This window comes from Xiphias gladius, chromosome 14, assembly GCF_016859285.1.
Source record: "Xiphias gladius isolate SHS-SW01 ecotype Sanya breed wild chromosome 14, ASM1685928v1, whole genome shotgun sequence".
In the NCBI taxonomy this organism is placed as follows: domain Eukaryota; kingdom Metazoa; phylum Chordata; class Actinopteri; order Istiophoriformes; family Xiphiidae; genus Xiphias; species Xiphias gladius.
In genome coordinates this window covers 981,111-1,002,185 of record NC_053413.1, presented here as the reverse complement: position 1 = coordinate 1,002,185, position 21,075 = coordinate 981,111, and the positions used below count along the sequence as shown (strand labels likewise).

The 21,075-nt window shown below is 37.7% G+C and overlaps 2 protein-coding genes and 1 long non-coding RNA gene across 5 annotated transcripts in view; 1 reads left to right on the top strand and 2 right to left on the bottom strand.

Moving 5' to 3' along the window:
• Positions 1-772: 772 nt before the first annotated feature.
• dnajb6a (DnaJ heat shock protein family (Hsp40) member B6a) lies at positions 773-19,246 on the bottom strand. Its single transcript, XM_040143490.1, has 10 exons — positions 18,888-19,246; positions 16,486-16,681; positions 14,296-14,510; positions 12,238-12,344; positions 9,351-9,460; positions 9,047-9,112; positions 5,418-5,528; positions 5,141-5,287; positions 4,768-4,972; positions 773-1,684 (listed from the first exon to the last, which is right to left on the bottom strand). Exons 4-10 carry the CDS (start codon positions 12,300-12,302, stop codon positions 1,579-1,581), a joined length of 810 nt encoding a protein of 269 aa, XP_039999424.1. The 5' UTR covers positions 12,303-12,344; positions 14,296-14,510; positions 16,486-16,681; positions 18,888-19,246; the 3' UTR covers positions 773-1,578.
• LOC120798822 lies at positions 15,520-16,522 on the top strand. Its single transcript, XR_005708750.1, has 3 exons — positions 15,520-15,606; positions 16,174-16,237; positions 16,412-16,522. It is a non-coding gene; the product is annotated as an uncharacterized LOC120798822 (long non-coding RNA).
• Positions 19,247-20,047: 801 nt separating the features above from the next.
• exoc3 (exocyst complex component 3) overlaps positions 20,048-21,075 on the bottom strand; it is a 34,376-nt gene continuing 33,348 nt past the window's right edge. Inside the window, exon 15 of one of the 3 annotated variants that reach the window (XM_040143433.1) lies at positions 20,048-20,433. In XM_040143433.1, coding sequence (XP_039999367.1) covers positions 20,229-20,433 — 205 coding nt within the window. In that variant the 3' untranslated portion in view covers positions 20,048-20,228. The remainder of the gene's footprint in view (positions 20,434-21,075) is intronic. The other 2 variants (XM_040143431.1, XM_040143434.1) reach the window with 2 other exon arrangements.

Here is a 21,075-nt window from a genome sequence, read left to right as displayed (position 1 = left end):
CTATACAAATAGATTAGTGGAGTGTTGTAAGAGCAATCCTCTCATTATTAATCCTAAAACAGTAGAAATCATTGTTGCTCTCCCAGTAGTTTTGTCTTCCACCAGTTACTATTCATAACACGTTTCCTCCTATAAATATTTAGATATCTATACCGATGGTGCCTTATCTCAGAGTGTGCATTGAGATGATATCTGCAGCAAGGTACCGTCATGTTCTTAAGACACTGAGGTGATTAATTTTTACAATCTAATAATCAAAATGTGATGCAATATAGCACCGTCCCATGTACAAATGTCTTCTCTCTGTGCATCTTAAAGATTATTTGGACTGCTAGGAATATGCTCAAACACTTGAAGGAAGTTTTCAAACTGCATTCACGAATGCTGTCTCTGGCTGGTAACGTCACAATTCACCCTCCCATGTTTTATTTGGTAAATGTCAGCTTTTTCAATCAAATATAAGATTTAGTGTTGCACAGATTCAGCTGAACAGCATGAGCTGTGTACCTATGTGGGTAAAGCGTTAATGGAAGAAGGAAGCAATGAAACTGACTGCACTGCAGCTACATGAATTTTAATATATCATTGTAATACAAATGTTTTTTTGTAAAAACCGTGTTCATCTTGTGATTCAAGACACATTTCTAAGAAAATTGACAAAGTGAAATCTCATCTAAGTCTGTAGGTTATTACTAGTGATGATACTTGAAGGTCGGAACATAAATTGTTTAATTACCTCACTGCAAACTAACAGAGCAGAGACCAGCCAAGATTTCAGCATCCTGAAAACAGGATGAAACTCAGATTTATTGGTTTACAAAGTACACAAAATTCCTTCTATATTCATATATAATTTATAGAATGCCTTCCATTAATTGTGCATCATAATGCAGATTTAACATTAAGACTCAACATCAATAGGTGTACATGCATAATTAAATAAACAAAAAACACAATGGTATTAGAACATACAAAATTGCATAACTCATCCTACTAGTATTCTATTTTTTTTTTTAATAAAAAAGAATTATTACTAAGAAGAGGTTAGACAAGCAGTAAACAGAGACAGGGAAGATGCTTAAATTTTTCCTAACCACTTTGTAAAATCAAATTAAACTTTTTTTTTTAACATTCAGATGAAAAAGCAAATTATTGTTTGTTTTCTGAACAAAGCGTGTGTGCTGTTGGCACACAGACTGACACACAGTGCATACAGAAAGTATGGGGGGGGGGTGTCTGGTCATATACATCAGAACAATACTGTGGTCCCAAACACTGAAACAATAACACCACCCTGAGCCAAAATATAATGAAAGCTCCAATTCAGAAATACATTAACAAAATGCATAGAAAAGTCTGCATCCAAATCCTGTGATCTGAATCGTTGGTTCACAAATGAGAGTCAGCAGGGACAGGACATGAGGGGAAATAAACACAACCTAAATATGTACACCCAAACAATAGTAGAGCACTATTATTACATCGTTTTGTTGCTTTTTTTTCCCTCCGTTTCAAGGTCAAGTTTGTTGGTATGTTTGTGCTGAGGTAACACTTCTCCAGCAGAGGACGTTCCGGTCTTTACTTGTGTTCCAGTCGCAGCAGCTGCTCCTTACCGTTAATGGTTAATGAACGCAGCTGCCCGTCCTCCTCCACCTCCACCCGCTCCTGACCATTCTCCACAATTCTGGAAGAGAACCACAAGGAAGAGAGGTTATGTGAGAGGAGAAAAAGTACATATGGATTTAAACCCGACTTTAATGGCACACAAACCCTCCTACAACAGAAAGAAACTCAGTTCTTAGCTGAGACTAAAGACATGGAAACTGTAACACTGGCTTCATCCATCTAAAAGACTGTTTTTTCATTATTGAGAAAATGTTCCATAATGACTTTATTCAAACACTTCAGGACTGTTGCAGAGCCACAATGCTTACGTGATATTTGTCATCTTGTCCAGAGGGCTTGCTGTCACCCCTGAAGAACAGTGGGAAACTGCCCCCACTTCTCACTAGTCTAACGAACCTAGATCTCTTAATACAGTTCCTCATCAATGTCAATGTTTATTAAGACTAATTAGACTTAATAAAACTTAGAATTGTGCTGCCTATTAACCATTAACCATTATCATGGACATTCATATACTGTAAGCTGTTGGCATGAATGAAAGATAAAAAAAATAAGGGTGATTGATAGTGGCCAAGAGAGCACAACACACTTAAACTTCAGAAAGCACAACAAATCAAGAGTAAATTTCCGACAAACACTAAGGACAGACAGTGTGAAGTCGACCTCTCCTCAATTATGTCAGAAAATCAGCTGCAGATGTTAGTCTTAGTTTGAATGTTGTGATTGAATGATGCTCATATAACTGGAGATACAGGCTTTTACTAATTCCAAATGTGTTCATTAGGTTTTTTAGTGAACCCTAAAAACTTGTATGTGCCTTGCAGTGTTTGTCTGTTTTCTGTATTTGCAGCATGTTTCTTTATGCCACATATGTGTTGTCAAACTGGTGTTATCGAGTTTGATGTATCATTTTTTTTTCTGTTTTTTATCTGCAGCATTTTTTTTCTAAATACAATGTATGTGTTGTCAAAGTGATGAAGATGTTTTCTTCATTTGTGTGTCGAGTTCTCTTGGCTACCATACTCGTGGGAAGAATTTCCTTAACTACTTAGATTTGGCTCATTCACTGTGTTGGTAAATGGATATTATTATTATTAAACTGATTTTAAACTACTTATCTTGTCTTTGTGCATAATGGATAACAATGTAACCTGCTGTAGTCTTTACGTTAATGTGAGTCTTCAGTTCAGACTTGAGCTGTGTTGGAAGTGTTACAGAAATGTCACAGGTTTGACCTAGATGAACACTACTTATAGCAGTGGTGGCTGCTATAAGTAAAAAACTCGACTAGTTATTTGTCAAAGCTCTATTTGTCCAGCTCTATGGTCTTATCTTTGGTTCTGATCTCAGCTTTGACTAAAAAGCATTCAGTGGTTATGCAGTTTATCCAGCTGAAGACATTACTAAAATCCCACAATTTAACACTCGGAGTGAGTGTCAACCAGCTGCTCTCACTTCAGTTTTAACTTGTGAAAAGCTGCTGAAAAAAAGAGATTTCACTGAAAACATAGGATTTGCTGGATGTATTAAAAAATACTTTGACAAATGTATTTATATTTTAATATTTTCTAAGAAAAAGCCACTGCATCAGAAGGCAGGACTTTTCTATGCTTCTGATTGGTTGTTTTATTGATTGTTTGTTCCACCAATCATGTACAGCTAAAGTGATGCCAGACAGTGCAACTTTAATTAATAATAATGTGTCAACAAACAGTAGGCACCCACCTTGTGCAGTTAGAGAAAAGTAATATTACATAGGTTGGCTTTGGGAGTTAAGTTCCCAAAAGTGTGCCATCCATTGTGTGTATACAAAAAAAGTAAGCAATAAATGCTCTTTTTGTTTAATATAGAGTTTGAGAGAGAGAGGTTGTTAATTACTTGATAAAGGAAGATACTGTAAGCTTTAATTGCCTTTAAATCAGAGCATTTTTGTTTGTAACAGTTTTGGAAGTGTTTCATACAATGCATAAGTGAATTTAGGGAAATGGATGCTGTTAACTGCTGTTTATTGCCATGACTGCTTTAGACTAATGTCATGCATTGTGATTGGAGAGACAAGCAACTTTATGACAGTGAAAGTGTTACCAATGAAAGCCTGGTGTAACCTTAATGTGGAGTTACATACCATACTTCTGTTAAATTGGCCCTCAGGGCTGGTTATTATTGTCGGTGTTATTACACACCACAATCTCCGTTCATGCTGTGCATAGTAGCAATGACAGACTATTTGCATTATCATATAAAATGGTTTATGATAGATGTGGTTGATCTATTCTTTGCATTTGGTTATTTTCTGCCTGATTATTTTTGACTGATACGTTAATCTAGTGATAATTTCCCCACAACATATGCACAGTATAGGATTATTATTATTTGTTCTTGTATTGCATACTACATATACCTTTTCTATTTTGTTTCAGAACCAAACCCAGACAACTTCAACCTACTGTAACAATAAAGAAGCAGAAGTGGAAGTGACTAAGTTTGTGATTTAACCCCTCAACTAAGATACAGTGACTGTGCTAGGTCTAATCCGATGCCATGTAGTGATTCACCTTTCCACATCTGCATAGATAGTAACTTGAGTCACTCTAGTACTGAGCTGCTGGAAACTCTCAAAGTCTGTGCAAAGCTGCTTTTTATTGATTCATGCAATAAGCATGCTTCCAATTTTGGTTTGTATTTAGCAATACTGGATGGATTTTAGGTCTTCTAACTGTCAGCAGATGGCAGGGTAAATGTCATTTTCCATTGATGTCTGTAGGATGGCAAAGAATAAATTAAATCATACCACTGCAAAGACTGGAGACAGCGGAAAGTCTAAAGCCACAATGCACCCCATTCATTTCTAATGGCAGAAACCAGTCACTGTGATATCAATGTTAAATGGCTGAATTTATTAAGCACTTTTTACACAAAGTGCTTAACAATTTGCCTCTCATTTCCCTATTTACACATACAAACACAGACCCACACACACACACAACAGTGGTACTTAGCTACCATGCAAGGTGCTGGTCTGACTATCGGAAGCAGTTTGGGTGCTTTGACATGTGGACAGGAGGAGCGTGGGACCAAACCACCAATACTTTGATTACTGAGTCACAGCTGTGGTGTGATATTCCAGTTGGTCATATCTACCTTTTAGTAGTGATCTTCCTGCCATTGATGATCTTGGTGGAGGTTGACACAGAGCGGAAGTTGCCCATGCCTCCTCCACCTCCTCCCCCAAAGGAGGTGGAAGAGAAAGAAGTGAAGCCTCCGCCTCCCAGACCTCCCATGGTTGTCATGTGACCCATGTGACCCATATGACCCATGGTACTCATGGAGCCAAAAGAACTGAAGCCTGAGATGAACAGGACAAAGAGAGTGTCTCATTTCAACAGGTGACAGTGGTTTGCAACAAAGTCTTAATTTTGCAAACCATCAGTGGTTTGCAACAAAGTGTCAATTTTTGAGCTTGCAGGAGAACGTGTCTTTGTAATTTTTCTTTGTTCACCAACGCATATCTTACCTGGGTCAAAAGGTGAGAAGCCAGCACCAAAGGGAGGAAAACCAACAAAGCCTCCGAAAAATGAGCCACCTGTCCGGCTGCGACTCGCCCGGCTTTGGTGCTGCCGGCCACTGCCAAAAAAAGAATCATCACTAAAAGGATCTGCACCTGAGAAAACAGCACAGAATAGAAAGGAAATTATGCTTCAGGCTGAAATTCTTCAAATCTGCATTTTGGTAAAAACAGATGAGTTATTAGTGATGCACCAACTTTTTTACACTGACAGAGTACTACTTACCAAACAAGTCTGCAAATGGGTCTCTGCCACCGAAGAATTCCCTGAATACATCTTCTGGGTTGCGGAATGTGAACTGTTCATGGAAATGCTCTCCATTGTGGAAATGGCTCCCTGAAACATCATATCAATGAAAACTTGTGTAAAGACTGTAAACCTGGACCAAAACCAAAAAAATAAGGAAATGAATTCAATACTGCTAAATCAGTGTTTATTTTCACCATTACCTTCAACATCAAATTATCCTTCTGTTGAACTGCCAGGCCAACACTGCCAGGATTAGACACACACTCCCTAATCTTATGGTTCATTTTAATCATACCTCATGTGTTTGGCATATGCCTCAAACTTCATTCCTAGCCAGTGGAATCACGTTATAAAGCCTACACTTAACCAGTGTTTCGCTTTTGTATGATTTTCTCCTTTGCTAATCTCAGTGAGAATCTTAAAAAGATGCGAGTAACAGTGGGAAGATCTGAGGAGTCAGACAGAACTCCGATAGAAATGTTTTTCTCTGTACTCTTGAATGATGCTGCTCTTCTTTCTGGTATCTCAAAGTTTGAACACTAACTGCTATGAACACTGACATTAAATAAATACACTGAGTTTTTAGAGTCTTAATGGTCTTTGTCTCTGTTGTTGTAGCTGCGTTCACAACTGTTTTTGTGCAGTGTGTAGGGAGAACACCACCTCCTTTTTTTTTCTTTCTTTTTTTTTTAAAATCAGCAATACCACTTGGAGATAAACAGTGGGTCTTGATTAAAGTTTTGCAGACTTTCTAGACCCACTAAGTGATGTCATCATCTTTCCACAAAAAAATTCTTCAGACATGCTCTGGACTCTGATGAACTTCTCAACCTTTTATAAATGTGTCAAAAGTAACATACGTCAGACCTAGTACTACCAACATCAACCTGGAGAATCTGAAGTTGGATCTGATAATACAATTAACAGCAGGACGTGAACGGACGTTTTGTTATCACCCTTGTGGTCACTGAGCTGTGCAACAATATAAAGGGCAAACCAAATAAGGTGCCTTGGAACAGAGACTAATGCTTTATTTCAACAAACTGGAAAATACTTTTCAAAGGAAAATATTTCCTAAATGAAAGTCATCACTAATTAAACATCTTATGATCAGCAGTCTTTTCTTCTCTCACTCTTGTTCTTTCCCTCTTTTTGTCTCTGCACTGCAGTGCACTGCGCACACACACACACACACACACACACACACACACACACACACACACACACACACACACACAGAGCGGTCTCTGATCAGACCCTCACCAGATGCTGTCGGAAAATTTTTTAGAAACATTCCAGAATGACATCCTGCTGACATGTCAGAAATGACCATGAATCAGTTGTTTAACTGTTCAGTAACCCAATTAATATTACTCAAACACCTATGTTTCTAAGAAATAAAATGATCGAGTTACAAAATGTAAAATGTAAATGTAATGAAATGTTTATCATGTGTTAAGACTACCACCCAGTGACCATGGGTAGTTATTTGCTTTATTACATTGTTTATCAAATTAGTTGTTTATAACCCTTATTCCTCAATTATCAGTATTGAAGATCATTTTGATAGTTTACTTGTCTTTTACCATTTTCAATGATTCTTAGTGCACTGTGATTATTACTATATGCTTTTCTTCATATTCTTTGTAACATGCTCTCAAATAAAATTTGTTTATCATTATTGATTGACCACAGTGAAAAGCTGAAGTGTGTGATCTCTGTGCATAAAACGTAATTAATCTCTCTCTCTTAATCTCTCTCTATAGTAAGTAATTTCAAAATCAGCTCCTCCTTCCCCCGTCTTTTCAAACAAAGGAGGATGCTAATTGGAGGAAAGTTACGGCTCTGCAAAAATATTCAGTTGATAAAATTAAACACACTACACTTGGGTGAGATCTCTGTGGCACTTTTTGCAATTTGACAAATTTGGTACCTGAACTCTTTGCAGTTCTGTCTTTGTTTTACTTTACTTTTGGCTCATCTCTGGCAGTTTTTCTTTCAGCTTCTTTCCTTCAAGATTTTCTTGTAGCCGCTCATCAAGCCTCATCTCCAGCAATTTTTCCTCTTCTAGACTGGTATTTACGCAACATTTTTAAAATTCTTTTTAAGCTGCATGCGCATTTTTATTTTTATCTGAGACCAGCCTCAGTCTGCAACTCAATACTAAACTAAGTCAACATAAGTTTTATAGCCTATTTTTGTACTTTAGTCTTGTTTGATGGAATTTTAAAAATTTTGTTGTTTAGCCAGTGAAATTATTTTCAAGACTATTTAACAAATCTAGTTAGGGAAAGTGAAAATATCAGAGTTTATCCGACCATAGCTTCAGCGCGATCGAGAAACCGGCAGGGACTGCATCACAACCCATCAGCAGCCCCGCTTACAAACACTTATTGCTTGACAAACGCTGCATCATTGGGAAACTGCGAGTGGAGCAGCACAGAAATGCTTCGGATCCAATTGAACTGACTCGATGCCACAGAGTAAGGAAAACTTTACTTCTGTTGCTTATGATAAGAGTTGATGTCGGATAATGCTGTGAATTATTAATTTTCTTATGCCCTAGAGGAAATATTCATTCAACTAGCTTTGAGTTCTTTGATAATCCTAATTCACAGACAACAGTTAACTATCGTCAACTAAGGGATGATTTATCATTCAAAGATCAATTTTATTCACCTGTTTGATTCTGACCTCATTACTCTGTGTTGATTACTAATGCTGCATTTATTCAGTTGCTTATTGAAATTTATTTACAATAAATATCCTAATTTATCATCAAATCTTGTCTGGCATGTTCCTTTAGGGCAGAAACATGAGATCCCTGAACTCAGAACATAACTACTTCTGATTGAAGACTGATTCATTGTTGTATCTATTTTCCTTATATGAGGCTGCGCCCTATAATGAGTGCAAATTTAAATTTAAATCTAAAATGTGGCCTCTGTTCCGCTAAAAGTGATTTATGCTTTGACCTCCTGCCTTTGGCTAAACCTAACTCCGAAAAAGGATTACTTGACTGAAATATGACAGACCTGTCTATAGTTAGGCCTTACTTGCTAACTCTAAGTTTCCCCTAGAGTAGTCTATTGTGAATTAGACAGTTGCATAAGAACACAGCCTAAAACTAATTTTAGGCCCCAAAAGTTAGCCACTTTAAAAACAAGTTATTTCTGATTTAAGAGCTGTCTTTCCATGGCAACAATAAACAAAACCTGCTGACAACTGACAATTATTTCAACTTCCTGACAGAAGGGGAAAACATGGCTCAGTCTGTGATTTGCTTAAAATACTGTGGAACAAGCAATGAGCAGTAACATTGTTTTTAGACACAGAAGACAGTTTTTTTCCTCTGCTGCTTCACCGCTGAATCTTCCCAGGAAAGCATCCTTTAATTCTTCCCAAAAGCACAAGTTTTCTGCTGGAGTCAGCTGAGCCATTATTTAGTGGAATGTCATGTTTGATGCATATGTTCTCTTAAGGTCAAACATATGTGTATGTGCATGTAAGTGTATTGTGTATGGAAACAGTTGTTTAAATATACAACAAAAAAAAAATTGTTATGTTACTAGTGAGTTCTATGCTTTTCTAAAAGAAGCACTTACCTCTTCCTCCATTGCTCCCTGTTAGTCCCTCTTTCCCATAACGATCATATATACTCCTCTTGTTGGCTGGAAGAAGAAAGTGAAAAATCTCAAAGTACAAAAACAACATGGAGAATATAACAAATCAGAAACAGAAGGATAACTGAAGAGGAAAGAGGGATAGTGTGTTACATTTGACCTGCTCTGCTCCGATCAGACCCTGTGTTGTTGCTATTACCTTCACTCCATTAACTACTGTACTGCTGCTGTACTACTGCTGTCTGCTGTTCATTTGCATACTTGTAAAGACAGTTGTGATACAAACCATCTGACAAGACTTCATAAGCCTCTGACAGCTCTTTGAACTTCTTCTCAGCCTCCTCCTTATTCTCTGGGTTTTTATCAGGGTGCCACCTCAGGGCCAGCTTTCTGTACCTGCACAAGGACAGAGGGAGATGGTGGCTGCTAAATAAGACTTGAATTAAAAAATAAAATACTGCTTCTGAACTTGTATCTAGCTGTCATGATACTGCTAACTGCTGACAAGAGGAACAAAAAACACTCAGTAGTGTTCTCTTCATTTTTTACTTTCTTACGGACACAAAGCCTCATTTTGTTTCTTTATCTCATCTTTTCATTAACTGTAGTATTTGTATTATTTTGTTGTTTTAATATTTATTATTGTTAAATGTATGATGTCGAAAACTGTAATTCAACTAGAATTAAATTGTTTTTATATGCTTTAAAGTTATAATCCTTAAAATTTCCATTAGAGCAAACCACATTTTGAGATACTACAGTTAGGTGAATAAGTATTTGGCCAGTGGCACAATTTTCATAATTTTGTAAACCACCACAATGGATTTGAAGTGAAGCCAACAAAATGTGATTGAATTATAGGCTTTCAGCTTTCGGAGGCGAGGGTAATTGGACAAACCAACATAGTTGTAAATATAAGGATTAATTTTAGTACTTGGATCACCAAATTGGCCATTGAAGAATATTCCATTTCTATGCCTTGAGAAGCTCTTTTACTCTTTACTCTTTACTTTTGCAGTATGTTTTGGGTCATTATCCATCTGTACTGTGAAGCACCATCCTGTAGGTTCTGCAGCATTTGGCTGAATCTGAGCAAATAGTAAAGCCCTAGACACTTCAGAATTCATTCTGTTACTTCTATCATGCAGTCACATCATCAATAAACACCAGTGACCCAGTTCCATTGGCAGCCATACTTGCCTAGGCCATAACACTGCCTCCACTATGTTTGACAGATGATGTGGTATGCTTTGGATCATGAGCTGTTCCTTTCCTTCTCCATACTCTTCTCTTCCCATCATTCTGATACAAGTTCATCTTGGTTTCATCTGTCCAAAGATCTTGTTCCAGAACTGGGCAGGCTTTTTTAGAGGGCTTCTGGCAAAGTCTAATGTGGCCTTTCTGTCCTTGAGTCTTACCAGTGGTTTGCACCTTGTGGTGAACCCTCTGTATTTACATTCATGAGGGCGTCTCTTCATTGTAGACTTTGACAATGATACGCTCACCTCCTCTGGAGTGTTCTTGACCTGGATAGATGTTGTTCAGTTGTCTTCCGTGTTCTTCCAGGCCTTTTGGTGTTGCTGAGCTCACCGGTTCATTCCTTCTTTTTAAGAATGTACCAAATTGGTGGCCACTCCTAAAGTCTCTGCTATCTGTCTGATAGGTTTGTTTGGTTTTTTTCAGCCTTATGATGGCCTTCATTCATATTGACACCTATTTTGATTGTATATCTAAAGTTCCCATGAACAGCTACCAAATGCAAAAATTCATTGCTTGAAATAAACTCCAGACCTTTTATCTGCTCAATTTGACATGAAATAACGAGGGAACAGGCCACACCTGGCCATGAACCTGATTGTCAGTCAGTTGTCCAATTACTTTTGAGCCTCTGAAAATGAGGAACTATGTATAAAAATAGATGTAATTCCTAAATGGTTGATGTCATATTTTTGTTAAACCCCTTGAATTAAAGCTGAAAGTCTACGTTTCAATCACACCTTAATGGCTTTGTTTCAAATCCATCATGGTAGTGTACATGAGGAAAAGTTAAAAAAAATTGTGTCACTGTCCAAATACTTATGTACCTAACTTTATTTATGCATCAGCTGTTGCTCAAAGAAAAATGTGGGATTTATAGGGTACAAAGCAGCGTGTACTCCAGCATTACTGTCTTTAACTTTATCTCATTGTTACAGAAGTCTCCCTGTTCACTGATTGCTCTCTACAAGTATTGTACTTAGTGCATGTATTAAGTTACTGCTAATGCAAAACCAACATTTCCTGCTGCTGCTTCACATTGACAATGATCGAATGGTCAACCACAGGGTGGCTTTTATTGTGAAGTAGCCAGAAGAAATTCAATGTATTTGTCACAGGTAGGTATCCATTGATGAGAATATCAACAAGCAAAACAGGTAAAAAAAGAAAAAAAAAAAAATCAAAAGTGGTCTTGTATAATACAGAACATAATACCTAATAATAAGAAAGTTGAATGATCAAACTCACAAATAAGCACAAACAAGCTTTAATCCATCAGAAAATTAAGATCAGAGAACACACAGGAAAAGATTTAAAACATTTTTAGAGCAACGTTACCTGATTTTTTGACTGATAGGTTTCAGTAGGATGTGCCCATAAACCATTAGACTCTGTTAGGCCCAGCTCTTCATTGTACTTAAAGTGTATGGAACACACTGAGAAGTAGCCTGACATTAAGTGTAATAACAGAAGATACCCAACGAGCCAAATTGCCCCTTAGTAGCATTAATGTTTTACTCTTCTCACTCCCAACTAAAATCCATTGCAGTTTGCTCTGCTCTCAGGTGGAGTCTGCAAAGTGCTAAAACTGAAAATGAGCAGCTTGAAGGCACTGAGCACAGGAAACCTTACCGTTCAAATCTTTTCCACTCACCACTCTACCCTTGCATGCTCTGAGTTGCTGTTCTGGTTTTACAAATTTGTCTTTTCACACTCTTGAAACATGAGCTGTAGATTGATTACTCTAGTAGTAGTTTTGTTAAAAAAGATCTATAGGAAGGTGACCATTCTATAGAGAGTCAATCACTTGTATGTGTGGCAGTCACAGCCTCTGGAAAGGTGATAGCATCACTGTGCAGATGTCTGCTAAACTGTTTCAGATCATCGCAGCTGAGATATAAACTTTATCAACTCACGCTTTCTTTATGTCATCTGCAGATGCATCCCTCCGTACTCCTAAAACCTGGTAGTAGTCCACCATGATGAGTGGATCAAGTGAGAAACTTCAACGAGCTTGATGAACCTGAAAAAACAAAGGCAGCTGCTGACCATTGTTACACATACAGTAGCTTTAAATGATATCTGTCAGCCAAATGCCAACACAGCACGGATGTGACTGTCAACACTATGAGCGACTTTGATTAGTGTCCTGTGTTTCACAGTCAAAACAGCTCCGGAAAATAACAAATTTAACTGTGTCAGATCAGATGTGATCATACTGTCATTAACAACTTTACAGCATCTTTGTAATGACAAATTTAACCTATATATGATATAGCATAATAGTTAAATATATTGATTGTGCTAAGAAGAGCTAAAATGAGAAATGCTGTAACTGACTATATAAGCAAACTGCGCTTAAAAACTAACAAACTGAATTACTACAGTTTTTGTTTTACACATGTGAAGAGTTTGGTCTGATTTAAAGCTTAACAGTGGCAAAAAGCTCATTTAACTACGCATAATTTGGATTACTGAATATGTTACTGCGCATACATTTGCCATTGTGTGATACATTATATTTTGGAAAAACATTTTTATTAATATTGTGATACTGATTTCAAACATACAGTACCATTCGATTACAAAATAGAAAATTTAAGATTACACATGATAAAGTGTTAGTAGTAAAGCAACATTTGTTGCTTGTGACCTTTTATAGCTAAGCAGTGTCTGCTTGTGCTGTTTTAGCAAAGGGTGTGTATGTCTGTGCGCTGTGAGAAGAGTGCTGTTCTCTTCTCAGATCGTTTCATTTAACGTGCAAAGACAGAAATACACATGGTTATGTGTTTAACAAAGGGTCCTTTGTAACTATTGGTATATAACGTAGCCTCTGGTACTCTGAGTCAGTTCACTTACTAGTAACTGTATTACGTTTAGTGTTATTAAGTTATGAATACAATGCAGAGACATGCATTGTATTTTGTGTGTCAGTCATTGTGTACAGTACAAATTCTATTCAAATTTCAAACTACGATAATACAAAATACTTACTACTGCACGCTGGTCATGTGTGCATAGCGCCATGATTACATATATCATTTATGAATTGTTTGTAACTTGTGATGATTTCAATTCCCTTTGTATTTACCATATATCAAGATCATTGTGCACACTATAAGCACTGTTCTTAATGCAGTGCTGCACTCTGATCAACATAACAAAAGTTCATCAACATGCATGTGTACTTTATGAATTACTTTGAGTTGTATAAAGCACTAAATGCAACTATTTTAGATCCAATACTTCCAGTACAGCCAGCGCTGTCTATTATAGAGAGATACTTTTTAAATTATTACAATATGAATCATTTTCAAACAGTGGCAGCAGTGCCATGACACTATGCTTACAGCATCACACATATTTTCTTCAGGATATCCTTCTCTACATGTCTTCTTCTTGTTTTTCAGCAGTTTTACAGCAATTCTCCCCCGCCGTGTGGATGCTCCACATTGATATTATTTACCAACAACGATATTATTGTCGTTGTTGGTAGAGCTCAGTACTGATGTATAGCAATTGAATTATCTTTATCCTGATTCATCACTACTCAGTATAACTTTAATCGTTAGCTTGAAAAATGTTAAGACTTCCCCTATTAAAATGTATGAAAACTGAATGACTTGTACACCGACCACCTCACCCTGACATCCGTACACCTTTTCGCAGCTTCATGAGTGACGCTAGCTTGTTTATCTCTCTGTGACCCTGAATAGTTGCTGCTACCTGGCTAACATAAATAACCAGAAAGAGCCAGGAGCGGTACCGATAACGGAAGTTTTTAACAGCACAGCTTTAAGTTACCGTGTGTCCAGCAATTCCTAGTGAATAATATAATCTCACTGACGCGGTTTTGTTCGTGACGTTAGCTGCAGTTAGCTGCTCATATTAGCAAACCTATCACAAGCTGGGTAGAGCGTTAGCTTAGCAGTAAACATCATAGCTACATGAGCTGTGATGTCAAACACTCTTACCAAATTGAAGTCCAGCTGTAGGTTTGTCTCAGCCGATATGTAGGACAAAGAAACAGTCTGTTGTTTAGGCTGTTACAGAAGCTAAACAGGTTTATTCATGTTGAGCAGTCTGCAGGTTCTCAGATCAGACGCAGCGTCCTGTTTCCCACTTCTTCTTCACTGTCTGCTTGTTTATTGGCGGTTAGTACAGCTTACAGGCGCAGTACCGCCGTCGACTGGACACAGCAGGCAAGGGAAAAAAGAAATACACAATATACTATCAGTAAATCATTATCAGCCCCAATCTGATTGTCCCTCCTCGGGGAATTCTGATTAACACTGGAAGGACTGAAAGTCAAGACTGTAACATTATTAGATAAAGGAGGTCCAAACTGAAAAAAATAAAATAAAAAAATGCTAAAACAGCAATGAGTCAATCCTGCGACTTGTCACTCCGACAACTGATAACGGATAGTTCCCATGCACAGCCACTACAGCTATGGCTTTCCCAGGATCAGCAGCTTGGACAGCAATTGTTACACATTTTAATCTAGACTGATTTGCCATCACAGCAGCGGTGAAAAAAGGAAGGACATACAATTACTTTCATTTAACTGATACATTCAAACAGTCACTATTTAGCTTTGTATGAATGTAGATTCACTGTAATGTAAAGTCAGACTATACACCGCACTATCTATTGTATATTTACAAAGATACAGCATACTTAATAAATACAAGTTTTTAAACTCATTCCTACTTTTCATAATTTCATCATTATTGTACATTTGTCTACATAAATTGCACATTTTTCTTATTGTCATCAGTATAATCTCGATGAAATGACCAATGCAAACTCTGTTTTGATGACAATTAGTTACTGTTTGACAGCATTATTTGATAATGACCATTGAAAAATATATTTTTAGAGGTACTGCACACTTAATCATGTTTTTTGAGCAGAAAACTACATAATATGACTGCACTGTCGTAGAAAACACATCAATGCTGGTGTTTATGGTGACGTTTCTTATTAGTTATAAAAAAATCGCATTTCATGGGTTGAAATTGGCTCAACCAAGTGGCGTCCCACCGTGACGTCACCCATGGTTTGCAAATTGCCAAATTGAAGCCTCGAGTCAGGCATTTTGGCTGTCACCATCTTGATTTTTTGGAGCCAGAAGTAACCATATTTGGACGAAAGGTAGGAGCTGGGGAGGAACGATGGGTGGATCTGACTAAGAACCTGAGGACACTATGCACAGCCACCTACACCAGCAACCTGACTGCACCAGGATAAGTCACTAACAAAGTTGGCTCTCATACTTCAGGGTAAACTTTATAGTAGTTTAAGTAATCTTAGTAGCTAATTCCATACATGTCTGCATTTGGCAAATGTTACATATATGAGGAGTAACCTTGTAATATTATTTTTGCTGAAGTTAGCATTGGTCCAAGATAACTGTGTGTCACCACTTGTGGTAAAACCATAGACTGTATATCAAAGGTACAACATATAACATTGTGTTTTAAAATTGGTTCTGCAAACCTAAGGTTACGTTACCTAACGTAGTGAATGTTAATAGTAACAGCAGGTTGTCAGTGTCAAGTTACGGTTATTAAATGATAACATTATTACATCTGATAGCATCTTGATGTGCTGTTCGTTCAAGAACCAGCAGATCAGCAGATGGAAATGAGCTCATTTAACTAACTTAACTTGCACCACAGAACACTACTGATTAACGTGTCTTCTCCGATATTCTCCCTACTAAATGAAAGAAGTACAGATCAAAGCATGGTTCAACGTTATGTGTGAGAAATGTTAATGGTCTTTGGTTAAGTGTTGATGAAAGGAATCAAAACATCTATATCTAATGATTTCTTTCTCTCTTTCAGAATAAATAACATTACTGAGTGCTGGGATTGATCATGACATGTGCACCCACACAACTCCACTGAAGTGAGTATGTTTTTCTACTGCTGTTTAATGTAAAACAGTACAGCAGACTGCCCCTCACTAAACTGAGGGCATAATGTATTTTCAGATTACTACGTGGAGCTCATCAACTATTAGTGCTGTTTCTGTAGCCTACAATATAACCTTTCTCACTATTAAAATTATTTTTCCATCCAGTTAAAGTCTGGATAATTGGGGACAGCTACGTCTGGCGAGGGGCCTAGAGAGCTACAGATATCATAGGGAACCACCTTGGTGTTGATGGTATCTCTATTGGTTTGGCTGGGGTAGTCTGAGGTGGAAGAGCCTTCTCCCTTTCTTCAACCACTCTCTACAAGGAAGAGCAGTACCACGTATCTTCCTCCTCCACTGTGGTGGGAATGATCTTGGGGATGTCTAAGCATCAATCTCGTCGCAGCAATGAAGGAGGACCTGCACCACCTCCACCTGCGGTATCAAGACATGAAGATCACTTTTTCTGGCATCAACCAGAGATGCAAGCGGAACACAGTTGCCAATCTGGGCAAGACTGACAAAGCTCAGCTTGCAGGTTTGTGAACAGTCTTACGGCTACATACTGTGTGTTATTTGTTCAACTGGCAGCTTTGTACATCACCCTCACATAAGGTTTGACACTCCTGGGCTTTTTTTGCAGGAGTTAATTTCATTACTAGGGGAAATGATATAACAGTTTTGTTGAGTCCATTAAAGCCCGACTTCAGCAACGGTGAAATGTTCATGTGAGTCTGTTCGTTGCTGAAGTTGAGTATTAAAGAAATTTTTTGTTTTTTTTACGCCCTGCACATAGCCCAGTGTCATGCCTTTTTATATGATTATTTTTGCTAATACTGTATATTGTTTTTCTTAATTCAACACTTGTGGCCATTACACTGTTCAGTCTTGGCATCTAACCAACAACATAAATAATGTTTATTAAATGTTTCTGTTTGAACATTGACAACAAAGGATCAAAAGAAAGAAATTAGAGTTTCTTTCATTTAATAATTTAAATGACATGTGAGAGTGTTCTGTAGATAATGGAAAATGCACTCAGTGCTGTTAATTCACGATAGGTTTATTTTAAATTCAATATAACAAAACTATGATCACAAATCGAAAAGACACAAAAAGATTTTTTTCAATTACAATAACTGTAGTGATGAATAAAACTAATGTACTTTAGCTGTACTACACTGACATTTCGTCTCCAAGTCTCCATCAAATGAAAAACCATATGGACATGCAATATCAATTACTTAACCTAACTGCTTCCAAAATCTGTCAAATATTCAATACACACTAAAGAGTTTTTATGCCTAATAAATACTTCTAATGTGTAACAGCAGTACACATCTGTTACAGGAGTCACATTTTGGTCTCGTGTGTACTTCTGGGTGGCCAGTTCTAGCTTTTTCCTACTGAAGAGTCATTTGATGTCAAAAGGGGAAATACTTTCACCTGTGAAGGTGATGCTAGATTTGATCCATCACTAATTAGTTTAATATTTTTGTTGTGTTTAAAAATGTTAATAGCATCACCTGTCTAACAACAGCTGAAATGAAGTCAAAAGCAAGAAACTGAACCTGTGAATACTAAAGACAGAGAATAATAAACTTCTAAAAAGTCGCTCTGTCCTTTCATGGGAGGAAGCTAAACTGAAAGTGGTTTGTTGACATCATCATCACAACCCATTTGAGAACTAAGAATATTGTCCATGCGGTCTCCCTTCTTGACAGCCGAATGAATGACACCAGATACACTGCTCCATACATGAGGTCTTCCTTCTGTTGGCACCTGTCATTCAGTTTTCACAGTGTGAATACCTTTCGAATTACAGTAACACACAAACACTTTAGTTAAGACATGGTGGATCACAATGAACCACATACAGATACTAGCTTGTCAGGATAAGTGTATGAATATCTGATTCAGCTGAGGTCCTCTGTGTATGAACTTACAGTATTAATACATTACATATTGTACATAAGAACACTTCTTTTTTCTTATATGATCACCGTGTGAATATACAGCAATTGTAAAAGAGGGCCCTCATACTGAATATCAGAAACACCAAAGTTGAAGAAAGACATCAGTGTAACACAGGACACTGTGCAATACATCAATAACAGTGGTTAATTTCAAAGTAACATTGTAAAGATTTCCTATTTTGGGATTTCCATGTTCTTTAAAAAAGGGCTGTAGTCACTTCACATTTAGATGAGGGAACTTTTTTTCCAGCTTATCTGTGCGGCAATTTAAATGTTGGATTTAACTATAGTGCATTGAAGTAAATGAGTCTTACATGTGTTATTTGTTTCAGCTCTACATCAAATTAAAGAATCATTGTCTATGATTTGTGTAAGTAATGGTGTATCCCATTCACTTACTTAGCATCCTCATTTACTGTCGTCTCGTTTCGTTTCTTCCTCGCGTTCCTGATCTTCTATCATTGGCTAACACTAGCTAGCTAGGTTAGTTAGCAAGGTGCATGCGTAATTCAGAATAACTGTGATGCTAATTGTCTCCCCTTCTCTGGTCAAAACTAGAAAATACGCACCAACATTTGGGGTGCAATGTACAAATCATTGTAGTCAAAAGTGCATATTAAGTGCATTAAAATTGGTAAGCATTGAGAAAATAAACATTTACTTACCGAAAAAAATGGGTGAATCTTTGGAGGGTCTGTTAGTACAACTAACCGAAAAACACGCAATAATTACGTTGAACCGTAAACTTATTACAAGCTAACGAACAGCAGTCTGTGGGAAATGCGTACTCCACCGACAAATAAAGAGAAATAGCCGTAATTAGAACAATACTGAATCAAAATGCTGTATGCTACTCGAACTCGACCAGCGAATGACAATCTTGGCCTTGTCCAAACGGGTCAATCACTGTCAATCACTCCAGACTGGCTCCAGATCAGGCATGTCCACCAAACCAGGAACGCCCCCAAACCTACCTCTGTTTAGGCCTAATATCCAAGTAATTTTTGAATCATTTTCAGAAGGACCACCAGAACACTAATCAGAACCAGTTAATTAAGTTAATGACACCATGATGACCTGTGGAAAAGACTTACTGAATTTGTATTTCATGACAGATCTTGAACAATTTTTGAATTGCAGTCTATTGGAGCCAGCCCCTCGCGGCCCTCTGTGGTATTGTACTTCAAGGCACTTCCGCATTGGCTTTACTTTTAAGACTATGAGTCTACATTCATTTTTATATAGTCTTCTGACGGCCGTAGAAGTACCACTGGACAACATCCTTTCTCTTCAGACCCTCATATGGCTCGGCAATGGTTGCAGATGGCAGCAGGTCCCTCGATAGCAACACACTGCTATGTACATTTGCAATCGGAATTTTTTAATGAGAGTGCTATTCTAACTAAATGCTCCGCTCCAAGAGCTCTGGCTTCGGAGCCAACGGCTCCATTTGATACGGCTCGGGACCACCATGGTCCTCCAACACACTAATGTTTACTTCAGGGTATACTGCAGGGAAAAAGACCTCAACCTCAAAATAGCCCTCTAGCATAGACGCCTTGCGATCATGTGTCGCTCTCCATTTTTCTCTGGCCTGGAGATGTTGCTGACCAACTCCTGCCTCACACATCCACATGCATGATGCATATAACGTGTTATATGTATCATACACAACCTACTTTGATACATTTTCATTTTTGTGCTGTGTTAAGTTGGAAAACGTAAAACAAGGAAGAGAGGGAAGAGGAGAAGAAAAAGCAGGGAACCAATTCCTGTGATGCTTCTACCTCTAAATAGTAGTCATACCACAGTCCATTTTTACAACTACAATTTTATTATTCTTTTGAAGCAGACATGGGATCAGAATGAAAATAAAAAACCAATAAAAGTTGGAGACAGAAAACACAGCAAGTTGTGTTAAACAATTACGAATAACTGTACGGAAAGAGAAGTTTGTGTTATGTCGGAAGGTACTGAAGGTGGAAATGGTGTCATGGTGACTAGCTTTATTTGAGCAGCTTTGCAGTTGCCATGGAGGTCATGGTAGTCATGGTAGTCATGGTTATGGTGGGCACGGTGATGTCTTTGAAGATGGGCTGTGTGACACCAGAGTAGGACACTTTGTTCTCACTCAGAGTCCCGATGATCATCTGGCGCATTTCTCTGCTGGCATCACCACGCACTGCCAGCAATGCCTGGATGTGCTCCTCCCTATGGAGAGCAGGAAGGACAAAAAACACGTAGCAATGTTTAGCTAATGTGGCATCAACCTGCTCTGTGATTACCACCTGATCACCCAAAAAGTAGAGCAGAACATTTACGTAAAAACCTATCCAAGAAACTTGTAAGACTCAGTGCAATTAACAGCATTATTAATGGACGCATTCGATTTAGGTGTGCAAGTTCAGGGCCTTAGTATTGTGCATGCTGGACCAATGTCATGGCTTACTGGGCTATGAATAGCTTCAAAGCAACAATGTGAATGCCTTAGAGTGGACAAGTACACACACACACACCTTATCTTTAATACAACCACTGGGAATCAGAAATGTTCAAAATCTACACACATGGGTTTTAAGTCATTTTTTCTATTGATCAGTTTCAAAAAATCCTTATCATAATGTTGGCTTGATTTGTTGAGTATCATTCAGGTGTGTGTGTGTAACAGTGAGAGAGAGAAAGCGTGAGAACAATGTTGCAAGGTTTTAACTTTAAACGACAAAATGTGCTTACTGCAAAAGCAAAATGTATTATGCTGAAAGGAAGAGAAAATGTATTCCAGGGTAAATACTGAAGCTGAATTTGTTGTGAGGTGTACACACTACTTTGCTAAAACAGATGTAGCGACAATAC